General features: G+C 40.0%; 1 protein-coding gene across 1 annotated transcript in view; it reads left to right on the top strand.

Annotated features, from left to right (window-relative positions):
* Nucleotides 1–21,675, top strand: part of COL25A1 (collagen type XXV alpha 1 chain) — a 347,683-nt gene that overhangs the window by 224,785 nt on the left and 101,223 nt on the right. Inside the window, exons 8-9 of the mRNA XM_064149390.1 lie at nucleotides 14,834–14,860; nucleotides 15,026–15,052. Coding sequence (XP_064005460.1) covers nucleotides 14,834–14,860; nucleotides 15,026–15,052 — 54 coding nt within the window. The remainder of the gene's footprint in view (nucleotides 1–14,833; nucleotides 14,861–15,025; nucleotides 15,053–21,675) is intronic.

The raw sequence follows: 21,675 nt of genomic DNA, 5'->3' as shown, positions 1-21,675 counted from the left end.
AATCAGACTTGCTAGTGCTCACTTCATCTAATGTCAGGTGCACAAAGCAGAGGACAGACTACTCCAACTGTGCTTTTGTATTCTTCTAACTGCTATTTTACAGATTTTCAATCTCAAACCCATCTTGTGCTGAAATAGTAAGTCCTTTAAATGTTCCACAGAATTTCCTGCAACTGGTAATTTATATCTGATTTTCTTACCTGATTGAGAAAAATATCAGATTTCAAGTCTGTTAATTTAACAATTACCAATTCAGTCAAAGTTTTGGTTTTCTACAAATATAAAAATAAGAATATTCCTTGTACAGAATTTTGTGGGAAAGGCTCTTCATGCAAGGTATTGCCAGCTCTGGATATCCTCATCAAATAAGTTCTGTTGTTAGGAAAGTGAATCTTTTACTAAACCTGAAGATTTCCTTACAGAGTAGGTGCAAGCAATAGATGATGAAAGCTTGGGAGTGTAAGTTATTTGGTCCAAGGCTGATCTACTCATTCCATAGTTCACATAATGACCATTTATGGTATTATTAGTCTGGAAAACCAAGTCCCAGAGTAAATATATAAAACTAATGTTTACAATTTTAAAGAAAACATAGAATCAGAATGCACTGGGTTGGAAGGTATGTCTAGAGGTCATGTCCAACTGCCCTACAGTAAGGAAGCATCCCAAACTAGATCAGGTTGCTCAGAGCCAAATCAAGCATAACACTAAATATCTTCAGGGGTGAGTCTTCCTGGCCTCCACCACTTCCCTGGGTAACCTATCCCAGTGTTCCACCACCCTCCTAGTAAAGAACTGCTTCCTAATGCTCAGTGTAAGAAGGGTGTGAAGGGCAGCTTTGTATTTGTAGGTTGTTACTAACTATTCTTCGTAGTGGAATCATTAAGTTCTGATTTGGTTTAATAAAATAAACATGAAGGTCTGAGTCACTCATTACAAATGTTAGCATAAATGTTACAGGGAATCACATTCTAGCATTCCACCTATTCATCTAGAAGTTGAAGCTGTCACCAGAACATACTGAGTCTTCTAATAGCAAGTGAAGAATTGTGAAGCAAAATTACTTGTAAGCCTTAATTTGGTATAGCAGTACTTAGCTTAACAGAGTACATATGAGTACAGAAAAGCAATCACAAGTCTGGTGCTGTGCTTCCATTATGAGATGTACAAAGAGCTGTCAAAATATAATTAAGAACTCTGAAGTATTTCTTATATTCCTAAATCATTTCTTTATCAAATGACCTTTGTGTTTTCTTCATCCTATTCTACAGATGGCAGAAATACACTACTGTGTTCTGCATTTTATTAGGAATGACGTCAAAGCAAAACATTCCACTGTGCTCAGGAATAGTATAGAGTATTTTACTATCCTGCTGCACATGGTTTTCATTCAATATTAAACTCCTACTGGTTTATTGTTTTTACTGATCCTCATGCTGTATTTCAGCTTTGAATTCCAGTGCAATCTGTTGCAGATCCAAGTGGTTTCACTAGCTTAAAAAAAAAGTAATTAAAAGAAGAGCTATAAAAAACCATGTATTTCATCAAGATTATAGTGACTTAAAGATAATGTTATGATATCTAAGACCTTAGCCTTTCACAAAGTTTCCAAAATACCAGAATTTCCTTAATCACCCATTAGCAGTCTCAAGCCCTGATGACTTTGTGCCCTGGAACCTTGGAAATCTTGCAAACTGAAGCAAACCTGGGAGATTTGGAACTTAGCTGCTAGATGGAAGCTTCAAATTTTGTATTTACCATTATAAAGTGACATTTTGTCAATTGAAATTCGATTTTAAGCAACCTTATATGTAAGCAAAAATGCTTCAGGTTCTTTATATTGAATTTTTGCTGGCAGGAAGAGCTGTGATGATGATCACAGTATCACAGTATCATCAGGGTTGGAAGAGATCTCTCACAGATCATCAAGTCCAACCCTTTACCACAGAGCTCAAGGCTAGACCATGGCACCAAGTGCCACATCCAACCTTTCCTTGTGCTATTCTTTCCTGTAAATTATGAGTCAAGCTTGGAGGCAAGTAGAACAAAACAATACACACACAAAACCCAAAATGCAGCAATTCTTTTCGTTAGAGTGTTTCCTGCACTGACAGTAAAGTTATTAATGAGCATGCATAGAACCATAGAATCAACCAGGTTGGAAGAGACCTCCAAGATCAGCCAGTCCAACCTAGCACCCAGCCCTAGCCAGTCAACTACACCATGGCACTAAGTGCCTCATCCAGGCTTTTCTTCAACACCTCCAGGGGTGGTGACTCCACCACCTCCCTGGGCAGCCCATTCCAATGCCAATCACTCTCTCTGCCAACAACTTCCTCCTAACATCCAGCCTAGACTTCCCCCAGCACAACTTGAGACTGGAAGCACCCATTCTGTTGGTGAGCTTTAACCCAGAATGCTGCACTCAACAAATGCTTTGGCATAGGAGTCCCTGATAACTGTTTCTGCTGAGACCCATCAGTAACACTCAGGAGTTGTGAGCTGCTGAGAAACACGTAGGAAAACCAAGTATTTTCAGAAATACAGTCCAGTTATATTGCACAGTGTATCTGTTAGTGATCATTTGCCAAAAAGAATGAGTATCCATTTAAGTATACACATACATATGTCTGTAATTTCCCCTGAAGATGTTCTGAATTTTGTAGACCAAACTATAAGTCTTGAGGAGAAAACTGGTTTGTTTTTAATAAACTTTATGTTATCTTGAATTGTTTCCTGTATAAAGAAAGATGTTGCCAGCCTTGAAGGTTGCAACAGTATCTTCAGTCACCTCACTTTTACATATGCCTGTGCATAAAAGAATGTGTATGTTTGTAGCTGATACAAGAATTCCTTTCTCCAGTGTTTCAGCTCAAACTTTACAAATCTGAACAGTTCTCAAAACAGCTCTATGAAGTAGTTTTCCCCTGTTGTAGATGTGGAGGCTGAGGAAGATAAATGAAAAGTTTAGTTCTTCCACCAGAGTTTCTTTGTCTTATTATGACATGCATTATTTTACATTCTATTTTTTACATTCTATTTTTTACATTCTGTTTTTTACATTCTATTTTTTACATTCTATTTTTTACATTCTATTTTAAATTCTATTTTTATTTCTACATACTTACTTTGATTAAGGGTTGACTCAACCCCACCACAACTGGAGTTATGGTAGTGTGTCGCGTCTTTGCCTCTTCCAGCAATGACTTGGAGCTAGGATGGTTTGGAGACATTTATAGTAATGGCACTTACAGGTAGCCTCAGGTGGATTAGTGTAGTGTGGCTTTTATCCCTACACTTGTAAGGCAGTTGCTGTGAGAAGGCTGGTTTGGATACTGATGGTGCCCAGCATGCACTGAAGAGACTATAGGATGTGTAAGGGAGGAACAGGGAAGAAAAGTGGCTGAGATCTTTAGGGAAATGTATGTTGGTGTTTCACTAAAATATATTTTCCTCAAGCAATAGCTTATCTTGAAAAACAAACAAAAATAATTACCTAGTTTGTGACATATTTTCAATACTTTTAATCTGTGGAGGTTATACTGCAGTCTCAGGAGCTTTTCTGTCCCTTGGGCTATATTTTGCATGGCTATGGCTCTATACAAATCTTTTACTGCCATTTTCTTTTCAGTATTAGTGAAACACCCCACTCTTTACAGTAGCATTTTGTAGTAACCTTTCTAGTGAAAACACTAGAAGATCATCTAAATCTTTTTGTGGTTTTGCATTCTACTCCCTTGAAAGGGCAAATGTATCCTGTACTGAATAGCAAAGCTTGGAAGAGAAAAAAACTGAACGTACAGGATGAAATGCCTTTGAAACAGTCCGTGAAACTCAGGCCATTGAAACAGAAACAGGTGAGGATTCACCACAACAATTTGAAAAATAGAGTGGACCTCCCCTATCTAAAAGTCTGTGTTAAACTTATTTTCAGCACAGATATGTTAGTGTTGAGATAAGCAAATGTATATTAACTGCAAAACCTTGTTTGTGAGCTATTCAGTTTTGCTTCTTTACACAAGTTCAGACTTTATATGATAGCAGGTAGGGGGCAAAAGTCTTCAAAAAAGGTACTGGATTTTTAGTAAGAGATTCTGAAACTAATCTTAGTGTTTTCAATAATGGAGTTTGGGTTTGGTTTAATTTCTTCCAATAAGAAAGATGGAAAGTGGGAAAATCTATTAGAACAGAATGAAATGGGTATGGGTTACAACAATCAAACAGTTTTGATGGTTTTTTTCCTTGTATTGTCTTATTTTTTATTTTCACTTGCTGCCTTGTTTTGGAACCAGTCTGTATTTTGAGTAGATGAACAGAGAGCTTTTCAGCAATCTGTTTCTGCATGGTTATGTTTATTTTGTAGATCTGTACCCTATGCAGCAACTATTAATAAACCAGTTGCCAGTCAAAGAGGATATTTGTATGCTATTTCTCTCTCCAGTAGTAATGGAGACAACAAAACTGAAAGATCTAAAAAGCTGGGAAGATTGGAGGATGTATTTCACTGGCTACAGGTACTTCTCTCCTAGATAGTGACTGGCAGTGGTGAATCTCTGTTTTTTTGAAACTGTCCCCATCCCTTCCCTTCTTCCTCTATTTCGTTCAAAATACTTGAAATTCAGCCTGTCATCCTCATCCAAAGGGTTCTTTTAAGCCAAAAAAAGGACCAAATGAGCACAGCACACTGTCATTTCAGCTGAATTAGCTACCGGGTCACTAACCAACCTGTGGAGCAGCAGAGCTCTCTGTATTGAAGTCACTGTACAAGCTTAAGGTAAAAATACCTGACTGAAACACTAGAATGTGAGTCACTGTTTCAGAAAACAAGAAAAAGCTGTTAACTCACAGTGAGGAGCTATTCCTTTTCTGAGATTCTAGGGATTAATGAAAAAGCTGACCTATGGATAAAAATCTAAGCAAGACAGTGTAAAAAAAAAGTGTCACAGTGCATCTTTTAATCTCAGTAATCTGGAAACATAATTTCACAACTTTGATTGGCAAGACGTGTAATTTTTTTGTCCTTTTCAATTCCTATTATGTTGGGAAACAAAGCCAGAATGTACTTACATGATCCTTGCAGTTTCATACATCCCAAATTCCACCAAACTATATTGGCCTGACTTTTAAGTTTTATGATTGGTTGGTTGGTTGTTTTTTGGGGTGGTGGTGGTGGTTGTTTTTGTGTTGTTTTTGTTATTAATAGTTTTACCAAGTTCTCATTTGATTTTGGAGCATATTAATTGCTTCCATAATGTAGAATGTCTACAACTACCTGAAATAGGCTTGTAGCCAGATGGGGGTTGGTCTCTTCTCTCAGGAACTCAGCAACAGAACAAGAGGACACAGTCTCAAACTGCACCAGGGCAGATTTAGGCCAGGCATTATGAAGAAATTCTTCATGGAAAGAGTGATTGCCCATTAGAATGGGCTGCCCAAGGAGATGGTGGAGTCACCATCCCTGGAGGTGTTTAAGAGGAGACTGGATGAGGCACTTAGTGCCATGGTTTAGTTAATTAGAAGGGTTAGGTGATAGGTTGGACTTGACGCTCCTAGAGGTCTCTTCCAACCTGGTTAACTCTGTGATTCTGTGATTGTGTTTAAGGCATCCATATCTAACACATCTGCATAGACTGGGACGCCAAAAGGATATCAGGCTTTGAGTGAAACAACTCCTCTGGAGTGGTACTATGCCTTTGTTATTTTAATAGATGGAATAATTAGGAAGTTAAGCAGTGCTAGTTATTTTTTGTCCTTTGTTTCATATCCCTTTTAATGTTCAATGCAAAAGAAAAGGCGTGAAGTCTGTGGCAATAAAAAATATTTAGAGCTATAACTCCTTTCCTGCTTCAGCAGTTTGACACAACAATAAATGCCATTCTTCTGATGAAAAGGTGAAGCAATCTACCTTGAAAAATCTTTGCATTCTAGCTCTTTTTGCTGTAAAATTTAAGAACAAAAAAACCTACCTTTTATTCCTTTTTGTCTTCCTGTCCCCCAACTATGCTTATTTATAGTGGTTCAATTTATTGCTCCTTGAATTTATGTGTTGTCATTCCTGTTGACCACAGAGAATATTTATTCATGAGATCACAAGATTCTAGTCAACTGCACTTTGTCGTGTTATTGAATATTAGAAACTATCAAATCTTATCAAGAAACTCATGATTACTTATAATTACTTTTATCTGTTGATAACAGACTCATTATTGCCTCTTCCATAGATACCACACAAATTAAATTTCCTGTCATTTGTAACAAAACCCTCAGCTACTGAGTGAATGCTGATACAGAAATGCAGTCTTGATTTAAATGCTACCACCAGCATGCCCACACATGTGGACACACATGCTCAGACAGGCAGAAAAAAAACATGTGAAGACACACACATGTTTCTATTGGAGAGGATGTAACAGGGATACCAAAATAATCTCCTGCATGGTAGTTTGATACAAGATGGAGAGGGACACCAAATGTCTATTATTAATGCAACCAAAGGAAGAGGAAGTGGAGAGGCTTGGTGGAAGTAAAGGAGTGCAGAACAGCCTATCCGAGCTACTGGAGAATGAGGAGTTAATCTCAGTAACACTGAGAAGGACAATGTAGGACATTGAGGTGCTGGAGCATGTCCAGAGAAAGGCCATGAAGCTAGTGAAGGATCTGGAAAACAGGTCTTAATAGGAACAGCTGAGAAATCTGCAGCTATGTAGTCTGGAGAAAAGGAAGTTGAGGGGAGACCTTCTTGCTCACTACAACTTCATGAAAAGATGTTTGAGCCAGGTGAGAGTTGGTCTCTTCTTCCTAATTTCAAGTCATAGGACAAGAGGAAATGACCTCTAGTTGGGTCAAGAGAGTTTTAGATTTGATATTAGGAAAAAATTCTTTACAGAAAGAGTGGTGAGGTGTTGAAACAGTCTGCCCAGGGAGGTGGTGGAGTCACCATCCCTGGAACTGTGCAAGAAATGTGTAGACGTAGCACTTTGGGACATGGTTTAATGGGCATGGAGGTGTTAGGTCACTGGTTGCACTCAGTTACTCCAGAGGTCTTTTCCAACCAAAGCAATTCTATGATACTCTTTTTAGGAGAGCCTGTTGCCATAGGACAAGAGGTAATAGTATTAGACTAAGAGAGAGTAGATTTAGGCTAGACACAAGGATGAAATTTTATACAATGAGAGTATTAAAATGCTGCCATAAGGTGCCCAGAGAGGTCATAGATCCCCAATCCTTGGAAACATTCAACGTCAGCTTGGACAAGCCTCTGAGCAACATGATCTAATTAAGGATGTCCCTGCTTATTTCAGTGGAGTTGGGCTAGATGGACTGTAAAAGTCCCTTCTAACCCAAATTATTGTATGATTTTAGGATAGCATGTGATGATTTTTGAATGCTCAGGCAGGGCATGTAATGAGATTAAAGATCTGCTGGAGGGTTAGCGGAAGAGCAGAAAGCCTCATTGGATTGGTACCAAAGACACATCTCATTTTAAAACATTTATAAACCAAATGTTGAACACTGAAATTCTAAGTTTGTTGTGCCATCTTTAAAAAATATCTTATAAATTATGGCTTGAACTCCTTGTTTATCTAACAGTGACAGTTACAAGAAGCTTGCTGTTCATTCTGGTTTAGGAATTTGGATCCTGTGGGGTGCATATCAGTTGATGTTTTCAGTGCCTTCCTCCAGTTCTAAGAACTAGCCAAAAATTGTTGTTTCTGCCTTTTTGACGTAACCAGGATTATTTGTTTGTGTCTTCCTTGCACCTATGGCATTGTTGAAAACAGAAACTCTGGATGCTTTCTTATAAACAGAGGGATTTTGCAATATTAGATTTTTCTCTTCTGGTTTTTATATGCTGTTTTACATGTTTAGTAGAGTGAGATTTCCTTTGTGGTGTGGTGGTTTTTTTACAGTATTTGCTTCGAAACTCTAATACCGTCAGTGAGCTTCTGCTTATCCAGCAAGTAGGAGACTAGGAGGACACACTGTCCCTGGAGGTGTTCAAGAAAAGACTAGATGAGGCATTTAGTGCCATGGTCTAGATGACTGGATAGGGCTGGGTTATAGGTTGGACTGGATGAGCTTGGAGGTCTCTTCCAACCTGGTTGGTTGTATGATTCTATGAAGTCTTAGATTCAGGAAATGCATATATTACAGTGCAGTGAGCAGCAGGTGCTAATCAGCAGGCTTTTGATTTTACCAGAAATTATTTCCTTATCTTTCATGTTGTGTCAGACTTTTTATTTCATTGTATCTTTGGTCTTACTGGCACATACAGGAATTACCTGATTCATAAGGAACTTAAAGAGTGGTTCAGAATATTATGTTTGCTTATTTTATGGCAGTAGTTAAGTTGATCCTTGATTTTCATGCTCAAGCAATGGTTACATAGTCATCGACTGTCTGCACCATAGAATCTTTGTAGGACTGTTTGTATTGAGTTTTGTAGGTTCTCCAAGAAATTCATCAGACTGGTCTGTGGAAGGGAAGAAAAAGAGGACAAAACCCACAGCCTTATTGATTAGGGGAAAAAAAGGAAAGCAATGTCAGAAAGGAAGAGGTGGCCTTCTCTAGCAGATTCTTGCTTGAGACATCAAGTCTTATGCTTCTTCCTGGGTACTGATCTAGTCATCTAACACTGACCCCTTTGCAACTCGTGATGCCATCTGATAATTTTTGTGACTGACATTTTAAGGCCCAAAAGGAGCACCCCATCTTGATCTCAACAGCATCATCATCTCATGAGAAGCAATTGTCTAAATGCTTTCTCTACACATTTTGAGTTCTACCTGCAGTTTGTGAACTTGTGTGATTTATGTATTGACATAAATCACTGACTTCTGGATAGTGCTGTATGAATTTGTGGCAGAGTTAATTTATGATATATTTTTTGATGTGAATGTTAAAGGACCTGTGCATCTGGGTTATTGTATTAGTCAGTTTTATGTTTCTCAGGTTACATCCATTTGCATAATGTTTAATAAGTGAGGCATGATTATTGTGTCAAATATCCAGGTTTCCCTTTCTCTGCCTTGGAATATTGCTACAAAAGCTTGAAAATAGAAGAAGAGCAAAGGAAAGATTGCTAAAAGTAATTTGTTTCTTTGAAGTATTCACTGTAAGTCTGCTATATCCCAGGGGAAGAATAAAATATGTAAAAGAGAAAGGAAGATGATTTCAGTGGTGGAAGAAGCTCAGATTCACTGGAAACTCTTGAGAAGCTGGCGCTGTAAGCTAGACTGTGTAAACACTGGTTTTAAGCACAGCCAAGTTCAGCAAATGCCAAAACCACATTGCTAAGTAGTTCAGGAGTTGTGTAGTGGTTGCAAGACTAAAACAAATGCAGGAGCTTTGGAGCAGCATTGTGTTTTGTGTTACTCTGTGCAACAGAGTAATCTTTTGATTCAGCACATCTGAACCTAGGATTTTGCAGCAGGTATAGGTCAGACTTGGCATTGTTGTTCCAGTCAAGAAGATGTGATTTGTGAAAGTCATGAGCCAAATCTCAAAGAGAAAAAAATGGACTTCTCTAACTGAATATTTTGTTGCTATGATCTCCAACCACCTTTTACCTTCAAAATCAGCTGTAGGAAAGGAATCAACTTAGGCAATGTATCTCGTGTAATTTGGTTTTAAGAACATGATGAAGATAGCAAATCTGTTTCTTTTGTGAAGCTGCCTAGATGACATTGGGCTGTCTGGTTTACTTTTCTGCTCGTCTCAAAGCCACTATTCCATTATACTACTAGTTCCACCTTTATTATGGATGCTGTAGCTGCAAGTGGGGATGAATGCATTTTATTCTGTTTCATCATGAATGAAAATGAAGGTAGAATCTTGCAAGTCCACTCAGTCCTCTAGCTGCCAGGTTCCCTTAGCCTATGGCTGCTGTGGCTGAAATTTAGGAAAGCAGTGACTATAAGATGGAAAAATTATTACCACCCATGGCTTCTGTGGTAGCTGTCTCATAGGAGCTGCTGAGTTTGATATCTCAGGTTCCTTAGGAGGATGTTTAAAGGTGAATGATCACATTGGCATCTGGGACTGTCGCAGCCCAACTGATTCTCCTTGGTTGGTTGTTGCCAGCTTGTGCTGGGCACTGGCAGGTCCTTTTTCAGTGGCATCATATGGGTTATTTAGCAGTCACTAAAACTCTGGATTCCACTTTGCAGTTTCTGCTGAACCCAGAAACGTTTCTGCTTCTTTCAACCTCTTCATGAGAGTATCCCTTTTGCAGTTCTACTTAACCCTCAGTGCTTGGAGCCTTTTTGGTGAAGCCATGGTAGAACTGCCTGTATTATGGTTAAAGACGGACCTACAGCGGTACAGGGAGTGGCTGAGGGCACTGAGGTTGTTTAGTTTGGAGAACTATGTACAGTTCTGGAGCCCCCAACACAAGAAGGACATTGAACTGTTAGAGTGAGTCCAGAGGACAGCCACAAAGATGATGAGAGGGCTGGAGCACCTGTGCTATGAGGACAGGCTACAAGAGTTGGGGCTCTTCAGCCTGGAGAAGAGAAGGCTTTGAGGATACCTTGTAGTGGCCTTGCAGTACCTGAAGGGGGCCCACGGGAAGGATGGGGAGGGACTACTGACAAGGTCTTGTAATGACAGGACAAGGGGTAATGGGTTTAAATTGGAAGAGGGGAGATTCAAACTAGATGCTAGGAAACAATTATTTACAGTGAGAGTGGTGGGGGACGGGTTGCTCAGGGAGGTTGTGGATGCTCCCTCCCTGAAGGTGTTCAAGGCCAGGTTGGATGAAGCCTTGAGCAACCTGTTCTAGTGGGAGGTGCCCCTGCCACCTGGCAGGGGGTTGGAACTGGATGATCCTTGAGGTCCCTTCCAACCATTGTATGATAAGAGAAGACTAGGGGGAGTCCTTGCTCTCTACAACTACCTGAAAGGAGGCTGGAGTGAGATGGGTGTTGGTATCTTCTCCCAAGTGACTAGCAGTAGGGTGAGAGGAATTTGGCTTAAGTTGTGCCAAGGGAGGTTTAGACTGGATATTATGAAGAATTTCTTTACTGAAATACTGGTGGGATATTGAATATGCTGCCCAGGGAGATGGTGGAGTCACCATCCCAGGAGGTGTTCAAGAAGCTTTGTAGATAAGACACTTTAGGATATAGTTTAGTAGTCATGGTAGTTGGGTTGGACTTGATAGTCATAAAGGACTTTTTCAACCTCAACAACTCTATAAATACATCTGTAAGAGAATTCAGATAATTTTGAGTGCTTGTAAACCCAATACAAATCACATTCTGGCTATTTAAGAGGTTCTCTGAATGTAATTTTTGTCAAACTGTAAAGGTGGCAATGGCTGAAAGAATGGAACACCAAATCAACATATTTTTGGGAAATGAACTATGGAATGCCATCTGTCTGAAAAATCATACTGATCACACTCAGGTGACCCCAAGGGCAATTTTGTCTGAATGAAGACCACAAAGATTGGTCTTAGATTCCCTAGTACTGTGACCTCTTACCCTTCTATTTCTTGTATGCATATTTATGAAAATGCAATGATTTGATCAGAGAATGGAAATTTTTTTTTTTTAATAGTCAAAAGGTCACCTGCCAGTAATGCTGAGCATGGCTGTTGGATGGATTTGACCCTGATTTCAGCTTTGTTCTTGGCTGCCAGGTGCCTGGAGGCCTTTCAGTCTGCTTTAGAAGACCTTGTTTGAAAACCAGTAGTATTTGTCGCCTAATTATGAATGCAGATTTTGCACGTGTTTGTGATTTACAAGACCTTGCTTATGTGAAGCAGGCCATAAACTCTCCTTGGAAATGTATAGTAGTCTGGAGTAGATAATTACACTTTGAGAAAAGAGCCTCTGTTTCCAGTGAAAACACTGTAAAGTTATTTCAGAAATGCTCTGACCTCAGACGTTTCATATAACTTACACAAAATGCTTTCACATTTGTGCAGCAGCTAGCGGCTTGATCTCTGCCATCTCATAAATGAAAGCACAGAAATCTCCCTGGGAAAAAAAGCAGGATGTGTATGCTGTGGCCTACAAAGCTAGTGCTATTTTACTCACTCTGTTCTTTGTGTCTATAACCTTAAACAGAAGAAAACTTGCCCTCCTTTAAGCAAATCTGTCTCCTAATCACACCCTACCCCCGCAAACTCAACTTTCCCTCGGATTTTTCTTCCTCCCTGCCTGTACATTCAATGTACACACACTAATAAATTCTGCAGTAAAAACCTTGGGAGAATTTCTCAGCACAAATGGAAAGAAGATGTCAAAGGCTGAGAAGTGGAATTTCATTTTTTAAAGTTGCAAAAACAATAGAGAACAATTGAGACAATGGGAGAAGAGCCAGAGATGGGTGAACAAGCTGTGAAAGAATTACATTAATTTTCTTTTGGTGAAACCCCACTGGTTCTCTTCACTAGCATCCAAAAGAGCTATTTTTGTTTGCTGTTGTTTGTCTGTTTATATAGACTCTCGATGGAGAGCAAAAGCCTTGCAAATACAACTGCAGACTTGTAAAGTTTTTCGCATCAGAAATGCCCTCCTAGCCTTTTGAAAAGCTGTTTTAAACTTCTGGTACAGTAAAGTTGTCAGATATTAATGACTTTGTGCAAAAGATGTGTGCAGTGGAAGGATGACTCAATAGAAACGATAGTGTGTGGCACTCAGATCAAATACCACACTGTCATAATTGCTGACTGTCCCCAGCAGAGAGTAGTGAAGAACCCCTGGATTGCTGAACATGATTTGGACAGGTAATTTTGAGAAAAATCCTGCACAGAAAAAGGAGAGGAAAAATGAATTGATGTATTTGATTCAGTCTCATTAAAAAATATCTTTGGATAAGGATTTGCACCTTCAGAGTCCCCTTAACAGAGCAAAATATACAGGCGGAGACAGCTGAGTGTATTACCAGAAGTTGTACCAGGGCTCAGGTCTAGTAGCCCAGCAGATCTGCTGGCTGAACCTCTTGTGCAAAGCATACTCTCACTTGTTTCTATTCCAGTGAGTCGTGGTTTGCTAATTCAAGGACACAGAGCAGCCACATGCATGTGCCCAGTGGTCTGCATTGAAAAGACAGGAATAGCCAGCTTTGGCTGACTTAGGTTCTTCCCATGCCATAGCAAGTTCAGTGACATAGAGTCATAGGCTCAATCAACCAGGTTGGAAGAGACCTTCAAGATCATCCAGTCCATCGTGCACATGTATGTTTTAAAGTGAGCCTGCTGAAAACATGCTCTATGGCAATGTCATGTCAAGTCTGTGTGGAGTCTGTAGCTAACAGCAGATAGCACTGCATGCAGTTTCCAGTCTATATATATGAGGATGTGCATTGGAGAGTATCAGTAAAAGTTAAAATATGGAAACATAAAGACCTTAAAGGTGCCACAAGGTTGTATCCATTTACCAAATTATTTTGTTTACTTTGTTATTAAAGAGGGAAGGTTCTTGCAGGGCAACACAAAGTGGACAGGGGTCATAGTTAATTGAGCAGATGGTTTCCACTCAGCTAGCAGAGAGAGCTGTCCTTCCTGAAGGAGACATGGAGAAGTCAGGTAGAAGACTTGTTTATATGTGCCCTGCAACAGACAGAAGAGATGGCAGGCTACAGAAGGAGAGGCATGTACTTTAACTCCTTGAAAGATTTAGCAGCAGATGCTCTTCTCTGGCATTCATCAAAAGCCCTTAAAAATAAGCAGAAAATTGGCTACAATAGGGATTTTCAAAGACTCACATGTGGTTCATCATGTCTTTAATACACAGCAGACTGACCTCCCTTCTATTTGCATTTCTGTGAACCACATGAACTTTTACCACTGCTAATTCTTAAGTGGTTCAAACGTGCTCAGCTAGGTTGCACTTGCTCATTTCTAATTATGCTGCTGGTGGCAACATTTTCTTGTGCTACGTGTGAACACATACACACACACACAAACTCTTTCTGTTACAAGAGCAGACTCTGCTATCTTGGATGGTGGCTTCTCTGTTTCCAGCTGCTTTCATATGTATCTCGGGTCCTGCTTTGTAATGAAACACCTGTGTGTGCCTTTCAGAAAGCTGGAGGCAGAGTCTGCACTGTGTAAGCAGCCAGTTCTCTGCAGGCTGCTAGCACAAGACACTAACTTGAAAACCTAGTGTTTTCCAAGCCTGATGGTAGCTTTCTGGAAGGTGCTACATAAAAACAGAATAAGCAAGGACCTGGGTTTTTTATGGTTCTGTTGCCTTACTGTTTGTCTGGTGGTAAGTAACGATATGTACGCTGCTGCAAAACCATCATACAGAGAGCTCGTTTTGCCTAAAATGGGGTGCTGAAAAGTAAACCTCAACTTCAGCTTTGCCAGGGACAGGAATGAAAACACTACTTTTAGATTCTCTAATCCCTTTTTCAAGTTTTATTTTGGCAATCTAAGGCAAGGAGGGTGCCAAAATAGAAGGCAGATTTTTATATATTAATTTATTAGCTGCGCTTGCAAAGAAGTTTTACAGTCTTCAAAAGCATTTATTATCTCATGGGAGATAAACTCTTGTCCCTAACTGAAACCAATGGAAATTTTACCAATTCATGGGAGATAAACTCTTGTCCCTAACTGAAACCAATAGAAATTTTACCAATTCAGACATAGTTTTGCTTGTCTATGTAGTCTAATTCGACACATGGGGTGAGCAAACCATTCAGTGATTACTGCACAAAGCCTATCATTAATGCAGTGAAGAAGCTATCTCTGGAACAGTGAAAAATGAAGAGGTAATATCTTGTTACCAAAAAATCACTGTTGGTGCAAACTTGTTTCTTGCTGTGTCCCAGGAGTTCATCAGTATCAGTGACTCATCTTTGCCTCTGTTTCTTTCAGGGCCCTCCCGGTCCAAAAGGCGAGAAGGTAAGTTGATGTACAGGTGACACTTGCAAGGTGAACGGAAAGCACTCCCAGCATGAACTGAAAAGACTGTTTGTATTGACACAGTGTAATGTTAGATGATGTAAGAGAGCTGGGTAGCACACAGATGCTGTGTTAAACCTATCATCTCATCTTTCCACTTTGCAGGGAGATCAAGGTGATCAGGGCCCTCGGGTAAGCATCTTAAAAAACAATGTTACACCTCCCCTTCGCTGAGTAGGCAATTAGGCAACACTAAATTAAATACACTGTCTGAGCTAATTATGCTTATTAGCTGCCTTTACCCTGCATGTTGAAGTAAATGTCTGCAGGACAGTAATACTGAACATCACCAGATAGTGTCTGGGAAGATTTGAGTAACAGCAGTAAGCATTGCATTGCAGTATACCATTTCCATGATGGATGGAAGCAGATTTCACATCGGTTTTTGCTCTGCTGTATAAAAGCTGGCTTTCCTAACTAAACCTTTCCATCTCCCCAGCAATATTTTCATGCCTTGCATGGGCTCCAACAATGCAGAGGGCTGGTAGATTTCTGATACAAGTGCTTCTAGATTTCATGTAAAATCTATCAAGTCTGTAGTTAATTATAAGCAGTTATCAGGTATGCATCTGTTAGTCCTTTATCTTCACATCCGTGTATTTAATACTTTCATTAATAACAATATTGTGACCTTGTAAATTCATCCAGACAGTTAGGCAGGAGGTAGTTTAGTTGTGGAAATGTAAAGGTTCTTTTAATTTTTAAATACCATATTTACTGTAGCAGTGAAGCAGAGGAATACAGAGGTGAAAGTTCAGAGAGACTGCCTGTGCCAGTTCTTTCTTCTTTACATCTGTGTTTCATTAGGACTTGTTTGGTTACATTGTTCTGATGATATAGTGAGTCTCTTAGGTTCCATATTTATAAATGTTTCCATAACAACGTGTTACATGGATATTTTTTCCTGTCAGCTATGTTAAATATTTTGAGTTTTCAATTTTGCTTTATATTGTTTTCTTTCATTTTACTTTCTGTAGGCGATAAGATCATCTAAAGTCACAGCATGCTTTTATAGCTGAATTCGATGTTGGTGCTACCAATGTTAATTACCTGCAGAGTATTCTGTTGTGCTTGGTGATAAGACTGCACATTATAGGCACAAAAGTCTAGTACTGAACAGTTCTAAATATTATTCAGTTGAAACTTAAGAGGAAGAATTGGAAAATTAAAGAAATAAAAAGAAAAGGGAGAGTTACAATGTGAGGAACATGTTTTTTTCCTAGGTTAATACACAGACTGAAGGTCCTGAAGAATGTAAAATGTTCCTTTTAACTTATAAGTAAATTTAGAATCCTTCAGAAGCTGTGCCAGGTTGTATATTTTGGCTGGTTCTATGCTACAGAACCTCACAAGGAGAGAGAGGGCAGAGGAGGAGAGTGAAAGTAGTGCCTGTGGTTTAGAAGAGGATACTCCAATCGGAAAGCATGAGACGGAAGTCTGTGTGTAGTTGCTTGACTAAGTGGCCTTCCATTCAGAAGAACTGGTGTTTCATTCAGAGCAGGAGAGCAAATTTGATGGAGGTATTGCAGAGGGATGCAGTGAAATAAACACGTAAGAGCATAACAGTGTTGGAGAAACTTCCAGGACAAGAACCCGAAGCCTGAATACAGGAAAACAAATGAGGTGCTGTCAGCTTAAGGGAATGCTGCTGCTGGGCTTTTTCTCCTGGGACAAGCAGAGGGTAGTTTTGGAGTGTAAGCAAGGGTATCAGAACCTCCACTAGTCTAGAAATCTTGGAAAGATGTTAGAGACATGTAAGAACTAGAAAGTGGTGTGGATTTTCATCCCTAGGCTGGAAGTGTTGCCAATACCCAGTAAGAACATGGAAGTCTGTTCAGTGTAGATGGAACACCTACAAGGACTTCAGTGGAGTAACTGCTATGCGGAGAAGCGTGTCATAAAATGGCTTGAGGGGGAAGGGACTTTGAAGAGCATCTAGTTCCATGCCTCCTGCCAAAAAGCAGGCACACGTCTCACTACACCATGTTGTTCAGAGCCTCATCCAGTCTGGTCTTAGACACTTCTAGGAATGAGACATACACAGCTTCTCTGGGCAACCCATTCCAGTGTCTCGCCACCCTCATAGTAAAAAACTTCCTAATGTCCAATTTAAATCCTCCCTGGTCTAGTTTTAAAACCCCTTGTCCTATCACCACATGCTCTTACAGTCCTTCTCCAGCCTTCCTGTAGATCCCCTGCAGGTACTGGAAGGCTGATGTAAACTCTTCCCAGAGCCTCCCCTTCTCCAGGCTGTTCTGTCCCACTTTGCCAAGACATATCCGTTATGCCGGAGGCCAGCTGAGTCCTGATTGGACAATACAAATCATGGCTGTGGCTGCTTTGCAGTTTTGGCAAAACAAGTGCAGCAGAAAAGCACAAAATATCCAACCCAAGGAACTAACTTTTAAGGACATCACAAAGTTTTGTTTGCAGCAACTGCTGGCAGTTGAAACTAGATTCAATATTTGAACGGAGACAAGGAATTGAGTAAGGTTAGCGATAGATTGAAAGAGGTAATGAATAGCTGAACCTTCAATGGTTGTTTAGTAGGTGTATGTTACAGTAATGTATCTCTTTCTAAAGTATGTAACTTGGGTAATGTGTCCAATCTTCTTGGGTTTTGCTTTATCATTTTTGAAGTGTGGGCAAACACATTCTATACAGCTTCCCTTTTTTCACCTTGTGTATTGCACAAGTAATAAGTACTACAAAGCCTCTGACCATTTTCCTGACTATTCCTTTGGCCAAGATGGCAAATGGTATCCTGGAGTGCATCAAGCAAAGCGTGTCCAGTGGGCCCAGGGAGCTTCTCCTTTCCCCCTCTACTCTGCTCTGGACTGACCACACCTGGAATACTGTGTCTAGTTTTGAGCTCCACTGTTCAAGAGAGACAGGGATCTGTTGGAGAGATATGAGGATGACTGGGGAACTAGAATATCTTTTCTATGAAGAAAGACTGAGGGAACTGGGGCTGTTTAGTCTTCAGAAGAGAAGGCTGAGAGGGGATCTTATTGATGTCTATAAATATCAGAGGAGTAGATGTCAAGAAGAAGGGACCAGTCTCTTCAGTGGTGCCTGGTGACAGCACAAACAACGGGTATAAGCTGGGACACAAGAAGTTCCTCCTCAACACGAGGAGAAACTTCTTTACAGTGAGGGTGATGGAGCACTGGAACAGGCTACCCAGAGATGTGGACTCTCCTTCTCTGGAGACTTGCACAGCCTGCCTGGATGCATTCTTGTGTGGCCTACCCTGGTTGATGCTGTTGAAAGAACAGTGGGCACTGTCAGCAAGATTGCATCTGGGAAAGAGCAAGCTCATGGAGCAGTACAGGTTGGGGACCAACCTGTTGGACAGAAGGACAACCGTGAGCCAGCAGTGTGCCCTTGTGGTCAAGAAGGACATTGGCATCCTGGGGTGTATTAGAAGGGTGTAGTTAGTAGGTCAAGAGAGGTTCTCCTCCCTCTCTACTCTGCCCTGGTGAGGCTGCATCTGGAATATTTTGTCCAGTCCTGAGCCCCTCAGTTGAAGAAGAACCTCAGGGAACTGCTTGAAAGAGTGCAGCTAAAGCCACAAAGATGCTGAAGGGAGTGGAACATCTCCCTTATGAGGAAAGGCTGAGGAAGCTGAGTCTGTTTAGCTTAGAGGAGACTGAGAGGTGACCTCAGTAATACTCATAAAGATGTGAAGGTGAAGTGTCAGGACAACTGAGCCAGACACTTCTCAGTGAAGCTCAGTGATAGGACAAGGGGCAGCAGGTGCAAGCTGGAGCATAGGAGATTCCATGTGAACATAAGAAAATACTTTCTTCACTGTGAGGGTGACAGAGCACTGAAACAGGCTGCCCAGAGAGGTCATGGAGTCTCCTTCTCTGGAGACATTCAAAGCCTATGTGACCTACTCTAGGCAACACTGTTCTGGCAGGAGGGTTGGAGTGGATGGTCTTTAGTGGATGATCTTTCACTGTCCCTTCTTACCCCTACCACCCTGTGATTCTGTGTTTTTTAGAATAATGAATCTGGTTTTTGTTGGGGTTTTTTGGTCTCTTTCTAAAGAAACTGTGGGGTTTTCTTAAGTACTCAGGAATAATCTGGTCATCAGTCTCCTTCATCATACAGAGATAACAAGGGTTCAGTGCCACATGGCTTTGTCTACTTGTACCCGTACTGACTGTAGAAAATGCAAGCCAGAAAAACATTCCAGTACTGTGGGTGATGTTGAATTCCATGCCCTGAGTGTGTCTGAACAGCAGATTAGTACAGCTTTTGGTCACATGTGCCCAGAGACAAGGTAGTGGTGGATGTATTCAAAGTCCTGACCTTATTGAAAGCAATGCCTTATTGATGTCTTTATATACATTTATATCAGATCTCTACTCATTCTAAAGTTCTGGGGGACCAAACATTTAGGTCAAATGCAGAACTAGCTTTCCTCCATACTCATATAAGAAACAGTGAGGTTGATAAATCTTTGGATGATTTTTGCAGAGGACATAGCTTCATGACATATCCGTGGAGATTTGCATTGCTATACCGAGATATGATGAGATTAGAAACGATGGGGTTTAGCCAGTAGGCTATTAGAATAACTGCTGAGGTCAGTCCACTGCTTGGTTCTGGTTGTTCAGCTCAACTCCAACCACTCAGCTCTACCCCAATTAAAAAAAATAATAAATATAAAGCCTTTGAAGATTTCGTAATGGTAGGAATGCAATGGATATGTTGTCCAAGTAGAGCTTGTACCCTGATTAATGAAAACAGATCTTCAGAGGTGAATGTTTGGAAATGGAACAGCTAGTACTGAGTGTCTTGGTGAGTCACTTCTTATCCCTCTGTAAATGATATAACAAGTATCTTATGTCCTTTAGTTCAGATACATGAGTGATTCTTTGCTTATCAGGTCTAGAAATCATCAGCCAGCAGTCTTTAAGTTGGTTTTGCTCTAGGTACAATGAGAAACCACCCAGAAGGCATACTTAATTATTTCCATAAAATTATTTTCTCCTTTTGGTATGTTTAAGTAAATTTTCCTAGCTACTGGCTCTGCACAGAACTGTAAAATGTCTTCAGCAGAAGAAATTAAGTTCTAGAAAGCAATGGTACTCAGAAGTTCCTTTTATTGCATTAACCTTTATGGACTTGAAGATTAAAAAGATTCCTTGTCTACTGTTAAAACAATAGTCTCAGGTAGTGACATAATGTTCTTTCCTATTCAACCCTTTCCCCTTCCCTGCTTATTTTTAATCCATTTCGTACCTATTTGCCACCCACTGGAGAGCAATTACTGTTTTACAATAAGAACGTTGTGGGTTCTACTTTTCCATGCTGGTAAACTAGTTAAAAATTACCCAGGATTGACAGAAGTAGTCCTGGAAGCAATCTGTTTACTCAGATAACTAAATAGAAATATGTCAGTATAGACAGACAGAAGCTCTCCTTTGAAATTGAACTATTGATTCCCAGGTTACATTATAGACACAACTGCTACAAACTGTGCCATAGTAAAGGGAAGGTAAAGATGTCCAACTTTTTAGCCTGGTTTTATTGTTTTAGGAGAATTTTTAAGTGCCTGGGTTTAATATGTGTGTATTGTTTTTAGTTAATATGTTCTTGAGGAATGTACAATAAATGTGTTGAGCCTTTACTAGCTCCTACAGACACTAAATGGAGAACCTGGATTCATAGAAAGTTTTGATTTGGAAGGGAACTCTTAAGATCATCTAGTTCAAATGTCTCTGCCATGGGCAGGGACACCTTCTACTAGATCAGGTTCCTCAAGGTGTCATCCTTGAACACCTCCAGGGAGGGGACATCCATGAATTCCTTAGGCAATCTGTTCCAGTGTCTTACCACCCTCCCTGGAAAGAATTTCTTCCTAATACCCAGTCTAAGTCTATCCTCCTCAGGCTTCAATCCATTCCATCTCATCCAACCACTATAAACCTTTGTAAAAATCCCTTCCCAGCTTTCTTGTAGGCCCCCTTCAAGTACTGGGAGGTCACTACAAGGTCTTCACAGAGCCTTCCTTTCTCCAGGCTCAACAGCCCCAGCTCTTGCAAGCCTGTGCCCATAGTGGAGAGGTGTTCCAGCCCTCTGATTGTCTTCATAGTCCTCCTCTAGACCTGTTCCAGCAGTTTGATGTCCCTCTTGTTATTAGAATTGGTTCCTCATTTGTAAATCCAGAAATCAGAAAATAGTAGTTAAGTGATGACTAAACCACAAACATTAACTTCTCAGTTTCATTCAGACTAGCACAATTTTTTAAAGTTTGGGGGTTTTTTATTAGAAAAAACTTTGCTTCACAAAAAATAAATAGCAACTTATAAATTAACTTGATTTCTTGCCATCATCAAATGCAAAACTACATTATTTTTTTTTGAAGGGACTGCTTACTGTAGCAAATGTAGGTTAAATCAGTAACGTAATAGGAAACTTTGTTTCCAAACAGTGAATGCTGCTGGGTTTTATCTTCATTACTACATTTTCACTTTGACAAAATACTGATAGTCAGAATATTATCTTCATGATTTAAATATATTCTCTGAATTCCTCCAAGAACTATCCTTGATGACATTTGACTATATCCTAGTAAAGTTTCTCATAATTTCTTCTATAAATACTCTTCCTGAATTTTATCTGTCTTAATAGAAGGTCTGTATAGCTTCATTAGCATAAATTAGCATCCCCAGCTTTCTGGTTTTTTTTACAATTAAGTGCTCTTTGGTTTCATTTATATGAATATTGTGTCAAAAGCT

The sequence above is a fragment of the Pogoniulus pusillus genome, chromosome 9 (assembly GCF_015220805.1).
Source record: "Pogoniulus pusillus isolate bPogPus1 chromosome 9, bPogPus1.pri, whole genome shotgun sequence".
NCBI lineage: Eukaryota > Metazoa > Chordata > Aves > Piciformes > Lybiidae > Pogoniulus > Pogoniulus pusillus.
Note: the sequence above shows the minus strand (reverse complement) of the source record. Positions and strands in the feature narration are given on the sequence as shown.